We start from the raw sequence: 19567 nt of genomic DNA on the forward strand, positions 1-19567 counted from the left end.
ACATACATACTTAATTACCTTTTCACAGTCTTCAACTATTATCAGGAATTACTTTCTTTTTTTTTTTTTTTTTGCTCTGTTTCCCAGAAGGAAAAAAATTTCAATCAGGATTTTGTAGTTTTAGAAGACATCTAGGACTTATTTTTCAGCTGTGGCTTTGCCTACTATCCGTCTTAACAGTTTTGAGTTTTCCTTTTTTAACATGCTTAAAACAGAGAGTGTGATGGAAAATAATGATTTATGTGATAAATGTTGGTTGAATACGGAATTAAATGAATCTTTATTTGCTGCTGGATGGCTGCCCTATTTCTTTATTTCACTTTTTAAAGGGTGATTTCTATTGTACCTTAAAGAGAAATAGCTTTCTTCTTATATCTTAATAGTTAAAATCCTAACACACATGTTGATTCACACTAGTACCTGTAACTATTTTTTACATTAAAAAAAGCTTATTTTTTCCCACTTCTCACTTCTTTTTTAGGTGTTGAAGTTGTCATTTGTACTCAAATTTATTTACAAATTCATAGCAATCTCAAAATGTTTATATGCTATTGTGAAAGTAAAATCTTTCAGTCCTGTACGACTTTTTGTGACCCCATGGACTGTGGCCTACCAGGCTTTTCTATCCATGGGATTTTCCAGGCAAGGGTACTGGATTGGGTTGCCATTTCCTTCCCCAGGGGCTCTTCCCAATTCAGGGATCAAACTCGAGTCTCCTGCATTGCAGGCAGATGCTTTACGATCTGAATCACCAGGGAGATATCTATGCTATTGTAGACTTTTTTTAAACAAAACTTGTTATTTCTCTTAAATTTCTAGATGTTGTTAAATTTGTTTAGATTGAATAGTTTTTAAATAGGTATATACTGCTGTTACCTTGTAAGTAACTAATTTAAAAGTCACTTTGAATAAATTCTTATTCACAGAAAAAAATTTCACTGAAATATGCTACTTGATATGGCTTAATTGTTATTTTAACCTAAAAAGAAAGAACATTAAATTTGCACATGATTTATGGTAGTCTATATGATAAATTCAATGTTTATGCACCAAAATTTAGACCAGCATTCAAAGCAACAAAAGAGAGGAATTTCATCAGTTATTTTTCTGTTTATTTCAATTTTGAAACCTTACTATTTAGAGTAGTTTGTAATTTTATCACAAGCTTTAAAATTTGAACATGTTCTCTAAACTTCATTCTCTTTTAAACACGCACGATGGGCATTATGCTAATTTAAGATATTTATTTAGATTTATGTGTTGAAGCATTAGGCCATTAACAGTGGAGTTCTGGAGGTAAGAGTTCTTATTCTCAAAAGCATATTAATTAGATTAGGGTGGGGGGGATACAACTTTTTTACAGTTTGTTCGATTGATTTTTTTAAGTATAAAAATTAATGCTATGACAAATCTAAGCAGTAAAAAGCAGAGACATCACTTTGCTGACAAAGGTCCAAATAGTCAAAGCTATGGTTTTTCCAGTAGTCATGTAAGGATGTGAGAGTTGAACCATAAAGAAGGCTAAGCACCAAAGAACTAATGCCTTCAAATTATGGACAGCAAGGAGATCAAACCAGTTAATTCTAAAAGAAATCAACCCCAAATATTCAGTGGAAGGACTGATGCTGAAGCTGAAGTTCCCATAGTTGGGCCACCTAATGCGAAAAGTTGACTCATTGGAAAAGACCCTGATGCTGGTGTCACGCAAGTGTATGTTCCTCGGTTCTTTGTCTCGTCACAACAAAGATTTGGAGTGACGGACATTAAAGCCCCCTAGGTGTGTCACAGCTCTTAGGTCTTGGATAGACCGTGTTATAGCTCTCAGGTCTCGAATGGACCATGTTATAGCTCTTAGACAAATCAGGTCAGTGTTACAGCTCTATTTTACTTAGAAGATAGCAGGAAAATCAATCCAAAGACACGAGGAGAAGAGCGCCCCAGCGTGTGGGGGAGAGAGAGAGCTAGCTTTGGCTCCTCTATTTATATGTTTCTCTCTCCCTGGGCCTGTCCTATGTAAATTGGGCCAGCCAGGAGTGTTGTTTTGTTTACCTGAGGTCCTCATTCCGGTCCTCAGACCTTCTCTTGTTCTGTTTTTGTGGGCTTTTCCCTTCCTTGTCTTTTAGCCACTGCCATTTTGGACTCCTTTTCCCTATTTTACCTACCTAACACTGGGAAAGATCAAAGGCAAAACCAGAAGAAGGTGACAGACGATGAGATGGTTGGATGGCATCACCAATTCAATGGACATGAGTTTGAGCAAACTGGGAAACAGTGAAGGACAGGGAAGTCTGGGGTGCTGCAGTTCATGCGGTTGCAAAGAGTTCAAAACAATTTAGCAACTGAACTACAAGTGTTCAGTTAGCCAGGAAATACTGGGCAGATCACTGAACTGTCAAGATGAAAACAAAGTAGCCCTTAGGATGAAAAGTTAAGTGCGTGAGCTAAAGATGAACAAGGGTTTTGAGAAACTGAAGGAGAATGTGGCAAGCATTGTCCATAGAAGTCACGGCAAGTTTCATGCAGAGGAGACATTTGAATGGATTCTTAAAGGATAATAAGATTTTATCAGGCAAAGGGGAGGAGAAAAGTATTCCCAGCAGTGGCAATAGCATGTGCCAAAGCTGCACACAGGATGGAGCACAGTTTCTGGATTTGATGATCAGTTTTACAAAGTTTGGGCTTCCCTGGTGGCTCAGATGGTAAAGAATCTGCCTGCAATGTGGGAGACCTGGGTTCGATCCCTGGATTGGGAAGATCCCCTGGAGGAGGGCATGACAACCCACTCCAGTATTTTTGCATGGAGAATCCTCATGGAGAGAGGGGCTTGGCAGGCTACAGTCCATGGGGTCGCAAAGAGCTGGACATGCCTGATTGACTAAGCACACTCATGACAAAGTTTGAACAATGAGTATATGAGGAAAAGGGTCAGGAGAGAAAGTCAGGAAGTGATTGTGACCTAATGTAAAGTGTTTATATTTTAAACACGAATGCACTTTCAAAGAAGGATGAAAGAAATCCATTATCTTCTAAATCGGTCATTCTGTAGTGACATTACTCATAATCTCATACCTTTTAATTTTAAAAACCACTTATCTGATACAGCTACCAATCTCCAGGGAAGAGTAATGTCACTATTTTGTACTGGTAGCAGTGGTATTTGTGGTTTGGAAAGTGTGAAATTCAAGTTCAGACAACTAGTAGAAAGCAGATGTCAACTGTACATCATAGAGATTGTTGAAAAGAAGTGTTCAAGTGGAGAAAGATCCTATCTTTTATTTTTCTTAGACGGCAGATCTTGCACTGGAACGTTAGTAGTTCTTTTGGAAGATAAAAACGACCACCCACCGCAGATAAAAGAAGAAGAACTGACAATGTGCCGGCATGATAAGGATTATGTTGTCCTCGAACCTACAGATCAAGATGGACCTGACAATGGGCCACCTTTTCAATTCATTCTCGAGAAATCTGCGAGCAAACTTTGGACAGTAGAGACAAAGGATGGTGTGTAATTATGCTAAACCTTCTAATCAATAGGACCTTAGAATGTTTGGTGGCCTAGACTTTTACCTTAGTTACTTATACTAAATAAATCTTAATTTTAGTAAAATATTTTATTGATCCCAGATAAAGGATAATACCTTGTTTCTTAAGACAATGAGTAATATGATTAGATTCTTATTCTGAATATCTTTAAGAAAACAGACAAATCCATTTTAATAAAATATTTGAATAACATAGTAAATATAGAATAGTAAAGATGAGCATAAAGCAATATCCATTAGTTTTCCTGTCTTTTCAAGAAATCAAAATCTCTTTTTTTTTTCCGCATAGGTAAAACTGCCATTCTTCGGGGGCGGCAAGATCTTGATTATAACTATTACACTGTTCCTATCCAAATAAAAGACAGACATGGCGCTTCTGCAACACACATGTTATCAGTGAGAGTATGTGATTGTACAATTCCATCCGAATGTAGAATGCCTAATAAACTTTCGAGAGAGGCGTCACTAGCAAATGTATTCCTTGGAAAATGGGCAATTCTTGCCATGGTGTTGGGTTCTGTGTTGTTGTTATGTAAGTATAATTATATAGAATGTGTTATGTAATATTTTAATATTAGAAATGTTATCTAATATTTTAAAAAATATAAGACAATTCTTTACATTAGTGACATTGATAGCCTTTGAGAAGTGTGTCCTTTTAAAAATCTTGTGCAAATTCAATGGCTTGGAGTTGTGAGTCATAGAAGAAAAGGAGTTTTCAGAACTATGGCCACAGTTCTTCCAATAATTAGCTGTGAGACACTGGATAAATCATTTCCTCTTCTTTAAGCTCTTTTAATGGTGCAATGAAGAGGTTGGGTAAAATTAATAAGTTTCCCTCCCATGCAAAGTATGATTATCTTTCAACCAGCCACATTCATGGAGTGGATGCATGAAAAGAGTTAGTGAAAAGAGTAGTTTAAAAATTTACTTAGATGTTTGTGGTCAATGATATTAATGAATATTAATGACATCATTTAGCACACATCTTAATTAGACTCCAGAGTGTGAGGGAAACGGGCATATGATGAGTCACTGAGGAAAGGCAATGGAAGATTTTTGCATTCTGCAAACTGGTTTTTGGAGATGCAAAAGTGATGGAAATCTTTGCTCAGGCTTCTCCCCTCCCTTCCTCTCCCTTTTTTCCTTCCTTTGCTTCTTTTCCCTTCCCTCCTTCCTTCTTTCTTTTTCAAAAATCTGTTTGACTGCACGCAGTCTATTTGCATTTACAGACTTTTCCCATAGCCTTTGCTGTGTCTGTGTCCAGTGATTTGTGTTTCGGGTTAAACTGGATATTCCTCTTAGCACCTGATGGATGCTTTCAAAACCAAGCACTGGTTTTATGTAATGGCTTTTCCTGTTTGATTTATGTCTAATGTTCTTTGTTTTGTGATTCTAAGATCTTTGAGTTGTTCCTTATGGACTTTAATGCCAATAATACTAGCTTAAAGTCCAATCAAATGAAGTTACTATTTCAGTGTGGAGAAAAGAAGGAAAAGGTTGAAATCTGAACCTGGGAAGAGAGCTATTCACAGACTATGTTCACTTCCTCTTTCTATTGATTTGTTTCTTGTTTACCCTAATAACATAACCTCACTAAGACAGAGATAGTCTGTATATATTTGTTAATAATCTCTTTTAAATTGTATGACCCAAAGAAATCTCAATTTATGGAACCAATTTTTTAAAGTTCTGTGAAGAAACTTAAAAAAAATCTGATTCAAATGATTTACTATATAATTCAAATGATTATAATAATTTACTATAAATCAAATGATCTACAGTGCCAGCATGAAAAATTGTGATTTTACTTATATATTTTTTATTTTTTAGGTATTTTGTTCACATGTTTCTGTGTTACTGTTAAGAAAACAGTAAAGAAATGTTTTCCAGAAGATGTAGCCCAGCAAAATTTAATTGTATCAAATACTGAAGGACCTGGAGAAGAAGTGATGGTAAATCAGATTTCACCGTTTTTGGTATGGTAGTTTAATGAGGCTGTGCTGTGCTTAGTCACTCAGTCAAGTCCAACTAACTCTTTGCAACCCCATGGACTGTAGCCCCACAGGATCCTCTGTCCGTGGGATTCTCCAGGCAAGAATACTGGAGTGGGTTGCCATTCTCTTATTCGTCAAACCCAGGTCTCCTGCATTACAGGCAGATTCTTTACCATCTGAGGCATCAGGGAAGCCCAAGTTCAATGATAACAGTTGATTATTATGTAAAATAGTAATAATGATAACCTGCATGCAAGCTAAGTTGCTGCACGTATCCAACTCTGTGCAGCCCTATCGACTGCAGTCTGCCAGGCTCCTCTGTCCATGAGATTCTCTAGGCAAAAATACTAAAGTGGGTTGCCTGTCCTCCTCCAGGGGATTTTCTTGATCCAGGGATCAAACCTGAGTCTCTTAAGCCTGCCTGCCTTGGAATTGGGTCCTTTAACACTAGCGCTACCTGGAAAGCCCAAATAATGATAACAGCTAATGCTCCTGAGAAATCTGTATGCAGGTCAAGAAGAATAGCTAGAACCAGACATGGAACAACAGACTGGTTCCAAATTGGGAAAGGAGTACAAAAAGGCTGTATATTGCCACCCTGCTTATTTGACTTATATACAGAGTACATCATGAGAAACTCTGGGCTGGATGAAGCACAAGCTGAAATCAAGATTGCCAGGGAAAATATCAATAACCTCAGATATGCCAATGACATCATCCTTATGGTAGAAAGCGAAGAGGAACTAAAGAGTCTCTTGATAAAAATGAAAGATGAGAGTGAAAAGCTGGCTTAAAACAACATTCAAAAAACCAAGATCATGGCATCTGGTCCCATCACTTCATGGCAAATAAATGGAGAAACAATGGAAACAGTGACAGACTTTATTTTCTTAGGCTCTAAAATCACTGCAGATGGTGACTGTAGCCATGAAATTAAAAGATGCTCGCTCGTTGGAAATAAAGCTATGAAAAACCTAGACAGCATATTAAAGAGCAGGAACATTACTGACCAAGCTCTGTATAGTCAAAGCTATGGTTTTTCTAGCCATGTATGGATGTAGTCATGTATGGATGTGAGAGCTGGACTATAAAGAAGACTGAGCGCTAAAGAATTGATGCCTTTGAACTGTGGTGTTGAAGAAGACTCTTGAGAGTCCCTTGGACTGAAAAGAGATCAAAGCAGTCAATCCTAAAGGAAATCAACCCCGAGTATTCATTGGAAGGACTCATGTTGAAGCTGAAGCTCCAATATTTTGGCCACCTGATGCAAAGAGCTGACACATTGGAAAAGACCCTGATGCTGGGAAAGATTAAAGGCAGGAGGAGAAGGGGATGACAGAGGATGAGATGGTTGAATGGCATCACCAACTTGGTGGACATGAGTTTGAGCAAGCTCTAGGAGTTGGTGATGGACAGGAAAGCCTGGTGTGCTGCAGTCCATGCGGTAACAAAGAGTTGGACATGACTAAGTGACTGAAATGAACTGAATACTTTTGAGCACTTACTAAGCCAAACAGGGGCTTCCCTGGTAGCTCTGTTGGTAAAGAATCCACCTGCAATGCAGGAGACCTGGGTTTGATCCCTGGGTTAGGAAGATCCCCTGGAGGAGGGCATGGCAACACAATAACAAAGCATGACAAAATGAATGTAACTGAATTGAAATTTATTGTCTCACAGTTCAGAAGGCTAAATATTAGAGATTAGGTGTTGACAGAATCCTACTCCCTCTGAAGGTGCTAGGATTCTATTACACTTCTCCCTCCCAGCTTTTGGTAGTTCTTTGGCTTATGACATCATTGATTGAGTCTTCATATGGCTTTGTGTATGTGTGTGTGTGTCCAACTTTCCCCTTTTGGATTAGAGACCCATCTTATTTGATGAGGACCTTCTCTTAATTTAACTAATTTCAACTCAAAATGACTCTATCTTCAAATAAGATCATATTCTGAGACACTTGAGGGTTAGGACTTTAATGATTGAATTGGGGTGGGGGATGCGATTTGACCTATAACACCAATGATATGAGTATTATTATTATCTTGATTTTACATATGGGGAATTAGAGAGCCACAGCAGTTAAGTGATTTGCCCTTGTGAAAGTGAAAGTTGCTCAGTCATGTCCTACTCTTTGCAACCCCATGAACTATGCAGTCCATGGGATTCTCCAGGCCAGAATACTGGAGTGGGTAGCCTTTCCCTTCTCCAGGGGATCTTCCCAACCCAGGGATCGAACCCAGGTCTCCCACATTGCTGGCGGATTCTTTACCAGCTGAGCCACAAGGGAAGCCCAAGAACACTGAAGTGGGTAGCCTATCCCTTCTTCAGGGGAACTTCCTGTCCCAGGAATCGAACTGGGGTTTCCTGTATTGTAGGCAGATTCTGAGCTATCAGGGAAGCCCTCAGATTTACCCCTATGAGATTTGTCCATGGTGGGAAATAAATGAAAGAAAACTGTTTGTTACAATTTGATTTATTTATTTTAGGATGCAAATATTAGACTCCCCACACAGACGTCCAACGTTGGTGACACAAGCATGTCTGTTGGCACCCTTGGTGGCCAAGGAGTCAAAACACAGCAAAGTTTTGAGATGGTCAAAGGCGGCTACACTTTGGATACCAACAAAGGAGGCGGACATCAGACCCTGGAATCTGTTAAGGGAGTGACGGACACTGGCAGATACACATACAGTGACTGGCACAACTTCACCCAACCTCGGCTCGGCGAAGTAAGTGCCAGTGTCTTCATCTTCATTTCTTTACATGAAAGTTAAACTCTGTTTATAAATCAGGATTTCCCCAAAGTTTCACTCCTTATACATCTGGAGCTCACCACCTTTTTGGATACATGAATATTAGGTCCAAACCCAAAGAGAAAAATGACCTCGTATCAGTTTTTAAAATAAGGTTTCCAAAACTTGACCTAGGAGTGGCATATGTAGGCATTTCTCTACTGTAGTAAGTATAAAAAGACTCAGCAGCAGCAGCAGCATAGCTTCTTTCCTAAAAATTGCCGGGAAAATCACCTACAGTGAAATGTTACAGGGCACTACGTGGATCACAAATTATAAATATTCTTAGTATGCTGAATCTTCCATGTGATTATGAAATCTTAATGATTGCCATCAACCAGACAGATCATTAAGCTTTTATTTTGGGTTTTAGTTCCTCATTTTATGTTCAGATCAGTCAATGTAGATTAATATTAGCCAGTTATATATATTATTATAAGTATGTAATAATGTATAAACATAAGGGTCATAGCTTATATTTGTTTCCCCTAAATATGTAAAAAAAGTTGTAGACACATTTCAGTGATACAAATCTCATGTTTAAATGGGAAATTGCAAGCTAGTTGTGTGATGCATGTGGAGCTTTTGTTTTTATCAATGTGTTCAGTAGGAGCATTTATATATTTGCTATATTTTAAGAATGAATATAATACAGACCAATCATGTGCATTTTTTATATGTAGGAATCCATTAGAGGACACACTCTGGTTAAAAATTAAACAGTAAAAGGTAAATCAAAGCCATTATTTTTAAGCTAATACATTTAGGTGTTTTTTAAAAAAACTAATAAAATGTGCTCTTTCTCAACACAGAAGGTGTATCTGTGTGGACAAGACGAGGAACACAAGCTCTGCGAAGACTACGTTCGCTCCTATAACTATGAAGGGAAAGGGTCTGTGGCCGGCTCAGTGGGCTGTTGCAGCGATCGGCAGGAAGAAGAGGGGCTTGACTTCCTAGATCATCTGGAACCCAAATTTAGGACGCTAGCGAAAACATGTGTAAAGAAATAAAATGTGCCTTTTAATAGCGTAACATCTACCAGCGCATATGTAGGAGGTTATTGAATGTAAAACAATAGCAGCATCTGCTAAAGTATTTGTTTATGGAGGTAAACTTCCGGCTCCCCTAAATTCTCCTTGTCTGAGATAACTTTTGTCTTCTCTAGAAATCAGTGTTTCATTTGTTAATTTCCTTTTCTATGCATGTACATTTTCTTGCCCTTTCCGGGCCTGCACTGTGTGCTTCTCACACCTTCTGTTTGAAAACTTATGTTACTTGGTATGCTCTGGAAGAGTATGTGAGGGAGTCAGGGATTGTGGAGATTAAAGAAAAATACCTTGTTATTTTAGATGAAAATGAAACATTTTCTTCAGAATCTTGGGGACAATTATGCTTTTAGAAGTATTGTTTTTGGTGCTACAGAATTGCTTCCTTTACCTGAATGGCTTATGCTGAAGAATTTTTTGTGCATTCTCTGATGCAGTCTTTGATTTGGTGAATAAGAGCTCATCTTTCATTGTGTTTTCACCCTGTGGAGGTGCTCCCAGCTTGATCCTGGGATCTCTGTTGATGTGGATGCGTTATCAGATTCCTACAGGTTCTAGAATTGTTGGAAAGATGTGGACCAGAAAAGGCTCACAGAAATTTGAGTCATTGAGATTTTTTTTAGAAAAGCATTTCCATGAATGACTTGCAGCCTTAATGCCCACGGGTTGACTGAAACACGCAAATCTGTTTTGTTGGTCCACCGTGATGCATTATTACTTTTTAAAAATGTAAATACCTTGGCAAGGACATATTCTCTCTAGTTTGACACCATCCCACCATCCTCAAGCATTTGAGTAACTAGACCAGTAGGCATTAGACTTACAACCCTGATAGCCCTTTGAATATGCTAAACACTGAATGGCTATCCATACTGAAATGGATACTCAGGCTACATTGATAATCACTTTCAGAAAATGTTAAATAAGAAAAAGTGTCTGGTATATATATGTTAAAAAACTGAAATATGTTAACTCAATTCTTACCAAACATTTGTTCAGTGATGCTGGATAAAAGAATGAAAACATGAGTTAATGAGCTATTTTGAATACATAGCATTTTAATAAGATATTCTATTTTATTAATTTAGAAAAAAACATATATTTAAATAATATTTTAATTTTTTGTGCCAAATGCTATAGATTCATAAAACATTAGCAGTATATATCACAAGGAAATTTTTCATTCAGACAAAAAATCTTTTTTCATCTTTTAGCTACTTAATCTTCAAAAATAATGAGTGACTAATTTTCTTAAATTTTGTGAATTATTCTCCTTCTTAGTCACAGCATCTAAATAAAGATGTTTCTTGAAATGAAACTGAATAGTAGAGCAGAATAAATAAGTAGCTTTAGCAAGTAAAATTTTTATTTTAAAAGGTTTCCTCTATGTATTATTTTTATGGGCATTGTCAGTAAAATAATTTTGGAGTGTAATGCAGATTCTGAATATCTGTTATCTGGTGTACATGTTATTCTGACAATGATGCTAGTTTTGAAATTTTATAATATTAAAATTTTGGAAATATATCATAATAATGTTCTAAGTTATATTTTTGAACATAGGTGCAGAATGTTTGCTGAGCAATTAAAAATAATTAGTTGAAAATTAGCTTACATGTTTGTTTATGTCTTCGTATTTCTTAAATTTAAGTGTGAAAAAGAAAATTTGTATCTGAACATAAGGTACAAATAAAGGCCAAAGGCTGATTTCTCAAATCAACAAGAGAAGATACTTTAAAACTATGACCAGAATTGTTAGAAAGTGTAGGAAATGAATTCATATTAAGGAATTTTGACTATTTTAAGATGTTTCAAAATATTAAAATTCATCTCATAGAAGAACTATGATGTATTTTGATTTAGGAATTTCAAAGTTATTCTCTAGTTACACTCAAAATCAAATGTTAATTATATGATTAATGAAATTTATGAAACTTTGCTAGACTGTTTATGAATTTAGTTAATAGAATATTGTATATTATGAATTATTTCATGTATGTTAATTTTCACTTAATTGTTGGTAAGTTAATCATTCTGAATTGTTTTCAATAATAAAATCTATAGTTATGGAAAACATACAATTAAAACTTTCTTATCTTATCAAGATCTCCAACTATTTCATGTGAAAAACTTGATGAAAACTCCATCAAGAAACTCCAAAATAGAAGAAAATTGACATAATTGTTATAAATGAACTTTTGTTAAATACTTCCTTAACTTTATTGAGCTTTTAATTCCTCCTAGGTTTTAAAAAAATATTTTGTAAAACTTGATATCTATGCATGTGTTTACTTTTAGAGAACAGAATATGCTGTTATTTGGAAAATATTCACAATAGTTGTTCTAGAGTTGAGGACTTTCATTATCATAGAGAGGAAAAGCTAACTCTTTTTGTTGTGTTTAGTCATACAAGTCCTGTACTACTTGAAATTCCTTAATTAGATTAATGAAACAAACCGTATATTGCTGCATATTTTTGGTCTCTTTTATCTGCTTTTCTAATAAATCTGAAGGAACATTTTTCATTTGGCCAGACGTTGCATTTGTCTTACTACATGGTTAGATTAAAGAAAAGAGGACTATTTATAGCAGCAGAAAGCATTACTAAGAATGGATAGACCTTTGCATATTTCATAGGGCCTAGTAAATTTGAGCGAGCATAGTTTTAAACAAATTCTTTGAAAGGATAGTGTTGCATGAGAAGTAAAAACCACAGTTGATCTCAAATCCTTGCCACTACAAATGAAATGATAACCACTTTCTAATATATAAGTGGAATAATTGTTTAAGAAATGTTATGTGGCAAGTATATTTATAATATGCGTTTCATGCAGGTAGATCAAATTATTTAAAAATCTTTACTTCTTAAAGTGTTTTGAACAATAGGAATAAAAAGCATTCTATAAAATCAGTCTGTAGAGAAGATGTTTATTTACTAATGTTAGAGAAAAAACAATTAAGAAATAAGTGTGACTGTCCTCTGTATTTGGCCTGAGAATACATGAGATTTCAAAATGTTTAAAGTTTATTTGTCAGAGTGCAATGGTGAATACCTATAATCATGGAGTGTTTTTATTTGTTCATATTTAGGGACCGTTAAATGCTAAAACATGGAATTATTATTAAAAAGAAACTTCAATGCTTCTTTTGAGATACCTGAGTTTTTACCTAGAATTCATACCAAAAATTCAAATAGAATTATTTTCTGCCAGGCATAGTTCGAGAGAAACTAAAAGGAACCCTTTGACCCAATGTGGAAATGAAAGAATTTTCTTGTTTTGATTTTGTCTTTCTTAAAATATTTAGAAAACTTAGAAATTAAGAGTGTAATGACATTTATATAATTCATTTACACAAAATTTAAAATCCAACTTCACAAAGACCTTTTGTTCATACTAGGCATTCCACAAGAGGGACAGATTATTCTACATGCACCATATTTCTCACCTCTTGGAGATCATAATGAAAACTCTAAACCAGTGGTTCTTGAAGTGTGATTCCTGAACTGGCAGCATCAGCATCACCTGGGAATGTGCCAGAGATGCTAATTCTTGGGTTCTTCCTCAGATTCACTAAAAACTCCCAGGGGAGGCCCTCCAGGTGTTTGCAGGGTACAAGTTCACAACTCTGCACTAGGTCTTTGCTACTCAGTGCTGTTCACAGCACCTGAGGGCAGGTGAAGAAGGTGGATTCAGGCCCCACCCCAGACCTATTGAATCAGAATCTGCACTTCAGCAAGATCCTCCAGGAAATCCCTCTGTATGTGAAATTTTGACATGCACTGTGTAGACGATCCCATGATTGGAATCAGAAAAAACTGATAGAAGAACAACACGATTAGCCAGTTAAAGTGAGTGCACAGATAGTCTCAGACAGCAGGTCTATGGGGGCCAAAGGGTAGGGAAATTTGTCCCGGCTCACCTCGTGACCCCAGTTCAAGACCAGCTGTCTTCTGTCTTCTGTCCACCCACACAGCAGAACCCTCCACCCCACTCTGTGTTATTCTGTACTTGGATAATTGACTCCCTGTGAATTTTGTACCTTATGGTGCCATATGTCGGAGAATATACAATGGTAGACTTTGACAGTATTTCTGATTATGTCTAGGCAACAAATTTACCAAACTATGTTTAAAAACCAACTTGAATAACCTGGACAGTTTAAGCAATGCATGCAGTACCCTAAGATCATTTTAGCAAATAGGTGTCTTGACATATTCTTTTCTTACTAAGCCAGTTCATCACCACGTACCTTTTTAACCTTTTATTTTTCTGGGTGTAGTTGACTTAGAGTATCATAGGTGTGGCTAGGAAGTTGTCAGAACCAGTTGTGTTTTACTGAGTAAACATATTCTTTCATTATTATTTCTTTTAGTTTCAAACTGGAAAATCAAGCAGAAGAAAATGAAAACAAATTTTCAGAGTTACTTTCATTTTAATAATTCAATATTTATACATGATTGAAGTGAAGTGAAGTCGCTCAGTCGTGTCTGACTCTTTGCGACCCCGTGGATTGTAGCCTGCCAGGCTCCTCTGTCCATAGGATTCTCCAGGCAAGAATACTGGAGTGGGTTACCATTTCTTTCTCCAGGGGATCTTCCCGACCCAGGGATTGAACCCAGGTGTCCCACATTGGAGGCAGACGCTTTAACCTCTGAGCCACGAGGGAAGCCCCTTATACATGATATTAAATATATAACAAATGGACTTCCCTGGTGGCTCAGAGGTAAGGAATCCATCTGCCCGTGCAGGTGACATGGGTTCCATCCCTGGATTGTGAAGATCTTTTGGAGAAGGGAATGGCAACCCACTTCAGTATTAGTGCCTGGGAAGTCCCATGGACCGAGGAGCCTGGAGGGATATAGTCCATTGGGTTGCAAAGAGTCAGATATGACTTATCTACTAAACAGCAACAAATATTACAAATACTTATTAAAAATTAAATGTTAATTTAGTGTTGATGTTTTAATATTAAACCTATTTAAAGCTAAATATTAGTAACTTCCCTGGTGGTCTAGTGGTTAAGACTTAGCTCCCCAATGCAGGGAGTGTGGGTTTGACCCTTGAGCAGGAAGCTAAGATCCACACGCCTCACAGCCAAAGCACCAGAACCTAAACATCATAACAAATTCAATAAAGACTTCAAAAATGGTCCACATCAAAAAAAATCTTAAAGAAAATAAAGTTAAATATTAAGGAGACATTTGACACTGACAAACATATATCCCTTGATATCTCATGAGAGTCCACTGGCGGACCCTGCTGATTGTCTACCAGCTATCCCCTAACCTAGCTATCTCTTACAGATTGAGCTTAATTTCATTTGAGATTGCTATAGGAAACCATTATGTCCCAATCCCTCAAACTAAATTCTGGTCAGTGAGAAGTAAGTGTATTGCTGTGTCTGAAATTTTTGAGTAGGTGTTTTAAAGGAGCTGATTTAGCTGGAAGATGTCTTTAGTTTCTGTGTTTGTTTTGTTTCCCTCAGTTGCATTTCATGATTTCTGGAACATAGATGTGATACCTGGTGCTCAAGCAGCCATCTTGTGATGCTGCAAATTGGTAACCATGAGCGGCTTGTTCAGAGTGGCAGAGCACAAAGACAGAAGGAGCCCGGATCCCTAGTGGCTTTGTGGAGCCTGGACTTCAAGCCTCTAGACTTGTCCACTTGAGTGAATAAAGCTTTCTGTGTTTAAGCAAGGCAATTTTAGATTTTCTGTTAAAAGTAGCTAGTCTAATCTGATGTAGGGATAATAGAGGTTGGATAGAAATAATTGCTTTACTTAAGTCATGATTCAATAAAATTAAAATTAATCTGCATTGGGAACTCATTTTATTTAGACTAAGATGTCAAAAATGGTTGATTTTGAAGATAGTTCAGTGTTCTCTGAACAGTCCCGAGACAAAATAAAGCATTAATTATTTGTTGTTGTTTTGTTGCTTAATTGTGTCGGACTCTTCTGTGACTGAACTGTAGCTTGCCAGATTCCTCTATCAGTGGGGTTTCCCAGGCAAGAATACAGGACTGGGTTGCCATTTCCTCCTCCAGGGGATCTTCCTGTCCCAGGGATCAGATCCTGCTGGGCAGGTGGATTCGTTACCACTGAGAGTTACTTGGGAAGTTGGAAGTCCAGAAGAGGTACCTTTTCTGAGTCATTTGAACACACTTTTTTTTTTAACTCTTGAAGCCTGACTTTGTCAGAAGCCATGTTTTTAGCAGTAAAGGATCTGGATTCTTCTATTAATCTGGTGTATGATCTTTAACAATTCATTGAATCTCATTTACTTCAACTCTTCAACTATAAAAAGGATTTTACTGTTGATTTTATCAGCCAGACAGATGTTCTTCAATGCAAGGATGATGTTTCAGCCATCATTGTGTTCTCCCTTATACCTGTGCTTGACAAGGGTTTTTATTTGTTTGCTTGTGTGTATGTTTATAGTATATATACATGACATTTAATATTTAATTGATGCATTAAGTAAAAATCTTTAATAAAAATATCTTCTCTAATTTTAAAACACACGTTTAAAGATTTAACATACTATTTCTACTGCTTCAGTCTCTGTCCCTGTAAATTGTGTGATCAAATGGATGTGCTCCCTTAAGCCTGAGGGATTCAATGTTTGGTTGCATTCTAATATCCCAAGGCATTGTTTTTCAGTTAATTACTATAGGTGTATGCTAAGTCGCTTCAGTCACGTCTTTGTGACCCCATGGACTGTAGCCCACCAGGTTCTTCTGTCCACAGTATTCTCCAGGCAAGAATACTGGAGTGGGTTGCCATGCCTTCCTCCAGGGGATCTTCTTGACCCAGGGATCGAACCTGCATCTCTTATGTCTCCTGCATTGGCAAGCGGGTTCTTCACTATTAGTGTCACCTGGAAAGCCCCAATTACTATACAGATAAATAAAAATAAATACAACTTATTTTCCTATTATTCAATCTAACGAATTACATCACAATCTAAAATGCTTCTTATGCCAACTCAACTAGACTTCACAATGAGTAAAGGTGAGTTCAACAAACACAGGAAGTTGAAGAAGTTTCAGCAGGTGACAAAGAAGACAACTTTATGGTTTTGCTGTATGACAAATGGTGATCCCATATACTGATTGACTTAGATGGAATTCTATTCTTTCGTATTAGAGACTATACAAAAAGATATTTTTAAAATGACCTCAGTGAATTAGCTAGGACTTGCATTAGACTATTTGATGACAGAGATAAAGTGGTTTATTTATTTATTTATATTTAAGTCATGCACCATCTGATCCCGTCAGCTCAGGGCATAGTGTCTCCCAGTAGTCCAAGCCAGAACCATAGGCAACACCCTTGACTCCTTTCCCCACATCGGTATCCCACATAGAATTACAGCCAGTTCACTCTGCCTCCTAATTATCTCTTAATCAATTACTTATAAAGTGGTTTGAGAAAATCAATAGGTAAAAGTTGATTTTCACTAATGTAGAACAAGTTTAGAGAGTCTTGGACTTGTACGAAGTCTTCTTAATGTCATCTGTATTCCAGGAGCCTTCCCCTTTTCTGCTCAACCATCCTCTGTACAAGTTGCTTCACAATCACAAAATGGGTAATGCAATGCCAGCCATCACATCTGAGTCTGGAGTAGAAAAACAAGGAAGGAGGAAGACTTTCTTTTTAGGGAGCATTTCCAGAGACTTCCTCCAACAAATTCTGCCTACATACACTTTGTAGAACTTAGTCACTTGTCTATCCCTATCTTTAAGAGAGAGTGAGAAATGTGGTATTTCAGCTGACTAAAGTCAGGGCACTGTAACTAAGGAAGATGTTTAATAATGATAGGAGGTAATCTGTGGGTGAACACAATGGGAAAATATGGTTTCTTAGTCTTTTAAAAAAAAATCTCATTTTAATTTTTCTGGCTGTGCTGCACTGCATGTTGGACCGAGCCTGCAACCCCTGCAGTGGAAACATGGAGCCCTAACCATTGGACTACCAGGGAAGCCCATGGTTTCTTATTCTTAACCAGTATTATCCTGCTCCAGGCAAATAAGAGGCTTCCCTGGTGGCTTAGACAGTGAAGAATCTACTTGCAATGCAGGAGACCTGGAGTCGATCCCTGGGTTAGGAAGATCCCCTGGAGGAGGGCATTGCAACCCACTCCAGTATTCTTGCCTGGAGAACCCCATGGAGGAGTCTGGTGGGCTACAGTCCATGGGGTCGCAAAAAGTGGGACACGACTGAGTGACCAATACTTTCACTTTTTTTAGGCAAGTAAGATTCTTAACAAAATATTTATCACTTATATAATAGTTAAGGGCCTACAGAGTAGTTAGGCTGAAGGGTCATGCTCTTTCACTTGTCAAGTTTTAAAAAATATTGCAAAGCATAAGTTTTAAAAGTCACACAAATAAAACCTCAGTCTTTTCAGAGATTAAAACCTGTTTACATCCTTAAGCCAGATGTGACCTGCAAATTTTGTTGGGGGAGGGGAGGGAGGAGTTGAGGTTGAGGAGAAGAGAAGCTTTTACAGTTGAAAATATTACGAGTAAACTGCTATGTTAAAAAACTAGGACATTTCACTCCACGTGCAAATTTGTGACTTCCCTTGAAAAATTGGCAGGTGTGGCAACACTGAGTATATATTCCCAAAGGCTACCAATTGCTAAGAAGTGACAAGTGACTTCTTGAGGGCCCCTGCCAGCGCCAGTGCCCTCTGAGGCTTGCCATTTCTGTCTCAGATAAGAAGGCTGTCGACTGCCATTTATTATGACATTTGTACTATTGTTCTCTGAAGGTAGATGTAGTGAAGACAAGAGACATATTTTCTGTGCTTTTATCTTCTCAAAAGCAGAGTAATGAAAAAGCACTGCTTTTTTAAAGCAACCTAATAAGTTTAATTACTTTCCTGGACCCTGCAGGCATTAAAGGTTATGACTGCTTGCACTCCATGACTTTTCAATATAAAATGGATTATGTTGCCATTTTCTGTGCAGTGTAATTTGCTTCTTCATTACGTTCGTTGTTATTGTCTTCACTCCCATCCTCACATTTGAGTGGAAGCTCTATGAGGGCAGAGATCTTTGTGTCTAGAACAGTGCCTCAAACATGGAAGGAACTCAGTAAATATTTGTTGAACACATTTATTGAGCCCCTACTATGTGAAAGCATTATAGGATACATATACAAATGTTATCTCATTGACAAAAATTATTAACATACTTCCAAGTTTAGATGTTTACTCTCCTTTGACCAATAAGAAAACTGAGGCTGGGAGAGGTTAACTCACTTAAGATCAGACTGCTAGGCTTCCATAGAGCAAAGATTTAAATCAAAGTCTGAGCAAAGATGACCCCGTGAGCATTGTTCCTGAAATGGCTCTCTCAGGTCCACAATACAGTGGGAAAAGCATGTTAAGCTTATCAATCCTGAAAGAAAATATGCTTCCTATGAATCTGTGTTAAATATTAATATTTTACATACAACCTTTTATAATATAAATTTTGATCTTCACTTGGGACATTTCTGTGGTAAAGAGGAAGACACATCATCTTCCTCACATCAGACTCATTCTCTCCACATCAAAATCAATGGGTTAAATAGATGGCTTCCATGTGGAATTGCTCTTAACTCTTCATATCCTGATAGTAGGCAAATTTGCATTTCCAAAGCAGATGTCTGTCTTGAATTCCATATCCATACTGCTTATTCCAGGCTTCCCTGGTGACTCAGATGGTAAAGAATCCACCTGCCAATGCAGGAGACCCAAGTTCGAACCCTGAGTTGGGAAGATTCCCTAAAGAAGGGAATGGCTACCCACTCCAGTATTCTTGCCTAGAGAATTCTATGGACAAAGGAGCCTGGTGGGCTACATTCCATGAGGAAGCAAAGAGTCGGACACAACTGAGTGACTTTCACTTCATTTCACTGCTTTTTCTGGTCTGATGGCTCCCAGAAATCTCAAATTCAGTACCTTCAAAAGCAGGTGATTTAACTCCTACATGCACTAACACTTTCCTGCCATCCCTAACTTTGTTAGTAACAACACCATCGCCTCTTTGTCCAAACAAACATCAAACCCAGAATTCTGCAATTAGCAGAGCATAAAAAGAATAGCACATGAATGCATCCAAAAGAGATAGATGAATGAAGTGAATAATTACAACACTTTGACCAGATAACAGATTACAGAGGCACACTATGAAAGCTA

General features: G+C 37.3%; 1 protein-coding gene across 2 annotated transcripts in view; it reads left to right on the plus strand.

The window, feature by feature from the left end:
- The window catches only part of DSC1 (desmocollin 1), a 32707-nt gene extending 23369 nt beyond the window's left edge, over positions 1-9338 (plus strand). The window contains exons 12-16 of one of the 2 annotated variants that reach the window (XM_068993950.1): positions 3286-3501; positions 3832-4074; positions 5376-5497; positions 8023-8265; positions 9141-9338. In XM_068993950.1, coding sequence (XP_068850051.1) covers positions 3286-3501; positions 3832-4074; positions 5376-5497; positions 8023-8265; positions 9141-9338 — 1022 coding nt within the window. Of the gene's footprint in view, positions 1-3285; positions 3502-3831; positions 4075-5375; positions 5498-8022; positions 8266-9011; positions 9048-9140 lie in introns of those variants that run through there. The other variant, XM_068993951.1, reaches the window with a different exon arrangement.
- Positions 9339-19567: the final 10229 nt, after the last annotated feature.

This window comes from Capricornis sumatraensis, chromosome 21 (genome assembly GCF_032405125.1).
Source record: "Capricornis sumatraensis isolate serow.1 chromosome 21, serow.2, whole genome shotgun sequence".
In the NCBI taxonomy this organism is placed as follows: Eukaryota; Metazoa; Chordata; class Mammalia; order Artiodactyla; family Bovidae; genus Capricornis; species Capricornis sumatraensis.